Genomic DNA, 1979 nt, shown 5'->3' on the forward strand with positions numbered 1-1979 from the left:
CGAAGCAGTTATGGGCCAGATTTGGTTTTCCTGGTTGGTTTTGGATTGGGTGTTTGATATACATACAAACACGTTTCTAGGGTTTCAATAGGAGAGAATTAGCAGTCTTTTGAGAACTTTGGAGGGAGATATTGTGAGGGAGTTGAGAGCTTTGGTTAGAGTTATATTTGAGTGATTTTGTGAGTTGTAATCCTTTGTATTTCTCCTCCATATAGTGAAATCTTCTCATCCTCTCCCCGTGGACGTAGGCAATTGCCGAACCACGTAATCTCTGTGTTTAGTTTGATTTGTATCGTGTTTTGGTGAATTGCACTTGTATTTGATTTGGTTTTCTTCTCTCATCGCTCGTGGACTCGTTTAGTTGTCAAGCACGCTTCGGCACGACACGCAACAGGAGGGTATAATGCCCTTAAAATAAGGGTTTAATGAAACATGCCCAATTACAAAAATATAATGTATACGTGTCTTACAAAAGTTATAGAAATAAAAAAACATTTGTTCCTCTTGGAGATTACGGGTAAGAATCCCGCTCTAAAAATTAAAAAAAAAATCAATATCCACAATAAAGATAAGATAGTCAAATTACTTGTTCATTGTCAAGAAATTTCTTGTCCATTATTAACAAATTACTTTGCATTTTCAGGCAAGGAAGAAAATTATATGTATGTTGACAGAGATTATTGAAGAAAGAAGAGCTTCTTCGAGCTTGCATCATGACATGCTTGATTGCCTATTGCAGCCTGAGGAAGGATCAAAAGCAAAACTGACGAATGATCAGATCATCGATGTGATCATTGCTCTGATTTATTCAAGTTATGAAACTGTTTCCACGACATCGATGATGGCTGTCAAGTACCTCCATGATCACCCAAAAATCCTTGAAGATCTCAGGGTATGAATTGAGTGTTGTGATTAATTTCTTTTCTATTTTTATGACTAGTTTAAGTTTGATTAGCAACCGATTACTGACTGCAGAATGAACATTTAGAAATCAGAAAAGGGAAGTTACCTGGGGATGCACTTAACTCTAACGACTACAAGTCCATGAACTTCACTCGTGCAGTAAGCAGATGAACTGACCTTTCATCTGTTAGGAAATGGTTTGCAAGGTTAAAAGCTAATGGATTTTTAATGGATTTTCTATATGCTGTAGGTGATTTTAGAAACGTTGAGAATGGCTTCAATTGTTAAGGGAGTTTTGAGGAAAACAACTGAAGATATAGAAATAAGAGGTTGGTTCCCATAGCTTATAGTAGAAAAGTAACTGTACGTGATTATCTAAATTTCTTACTTATGAAATGATTTCAGTTGTTAAAGATTTTCTTTCAAGAAGATTAAGTACGAATGAAAGAACCAACTATGACTTGATTGTCATTGAGGCTTCCACTATGTTTTCTTTGATTACTACAATATACTTCCGCGCTAAGATTTCACTCTACACAATTGCCTCATTATTAGCAAATTTGATGCTTTTTTCCTTCTAAATTCTGAGTTTTATAATCTAAAAAAAATCCTCAAGTACCTACTAACTGAAGAGAAACATTCAGTTATTTTACTCCCTTCAAACAAGAACTAATACTTAGCACAAACTCTAATAATGCTTTCTACCAGGATTTGTGATTCCCAAAGGGTGGAAAATCATTTTGTATATGGGGGAGATGAACTATGACCCATGTCTATACCATGAACCTCTAACCTTCAATCCAAGGAGATGGATGGTAAGTTTCGCATGAGCTAGACGCACAAAATAGCAGTTTCTGCTTTTTTTTTTTTTTTAAAAAGGAAATAAATAAAGATTTTACACCGAATACAGTTTCTGCTGTAATTCTTATGGAATCTAAACATAAAATTATACTGAGCCAGCATTGTAAGACGACAGATACTCCATACAAAACGAAGTGGTGCGCTTCATTTTATGATCAACATCTCTGTAGAAACGGCGAAAATGGCGACGAAGAACAGGAAAAACGAACCAAGCA

The 1979-nt window shown here is 35.5% G+C and overlaps 1 protein-coding gene across 1 annotated transcript; it reads left to right on the plus strand.

Moving 5' to 3' along the window:
* Positions 1 to 643: 643 nt before the first annotated feature.
* Positions 644 to 1718, plus strand: LOC109828395 (cytochrome P450 85A1-like; the record flags this gene model as incomplete). Its single annotated transcript, XM_020395401.1, has 4 exons — positions 644 to 892; positions 976 to 1062; positions 1154 to 1232; positions 1612 to 1718. Coding segments are annotated over 4 exons (522 nt in total), but the record flags the coding sequence as incomplete, so codon positions are not given.
* Between the last annotated feature and the right edge of the window lie 261 nt (positions 1719 to 1979).

The sequence above is a fragment of the Asparagus officinalis genome, unplaced genomic scaffold, assembly GCF_001876935.1.
Source record: "Asparagus officinalis unplaced genomic scaffold, Aspof.V1 AsparagusV1_Un1282, whole genome shotgun sequence".
Taxonomy (NCBI): Eukaryota; Viridiplantae; Streptophyta; class Magnoliopsida; order Asparagales; family Asparagaceae; genus Asparagus; species Asparagus officinalis.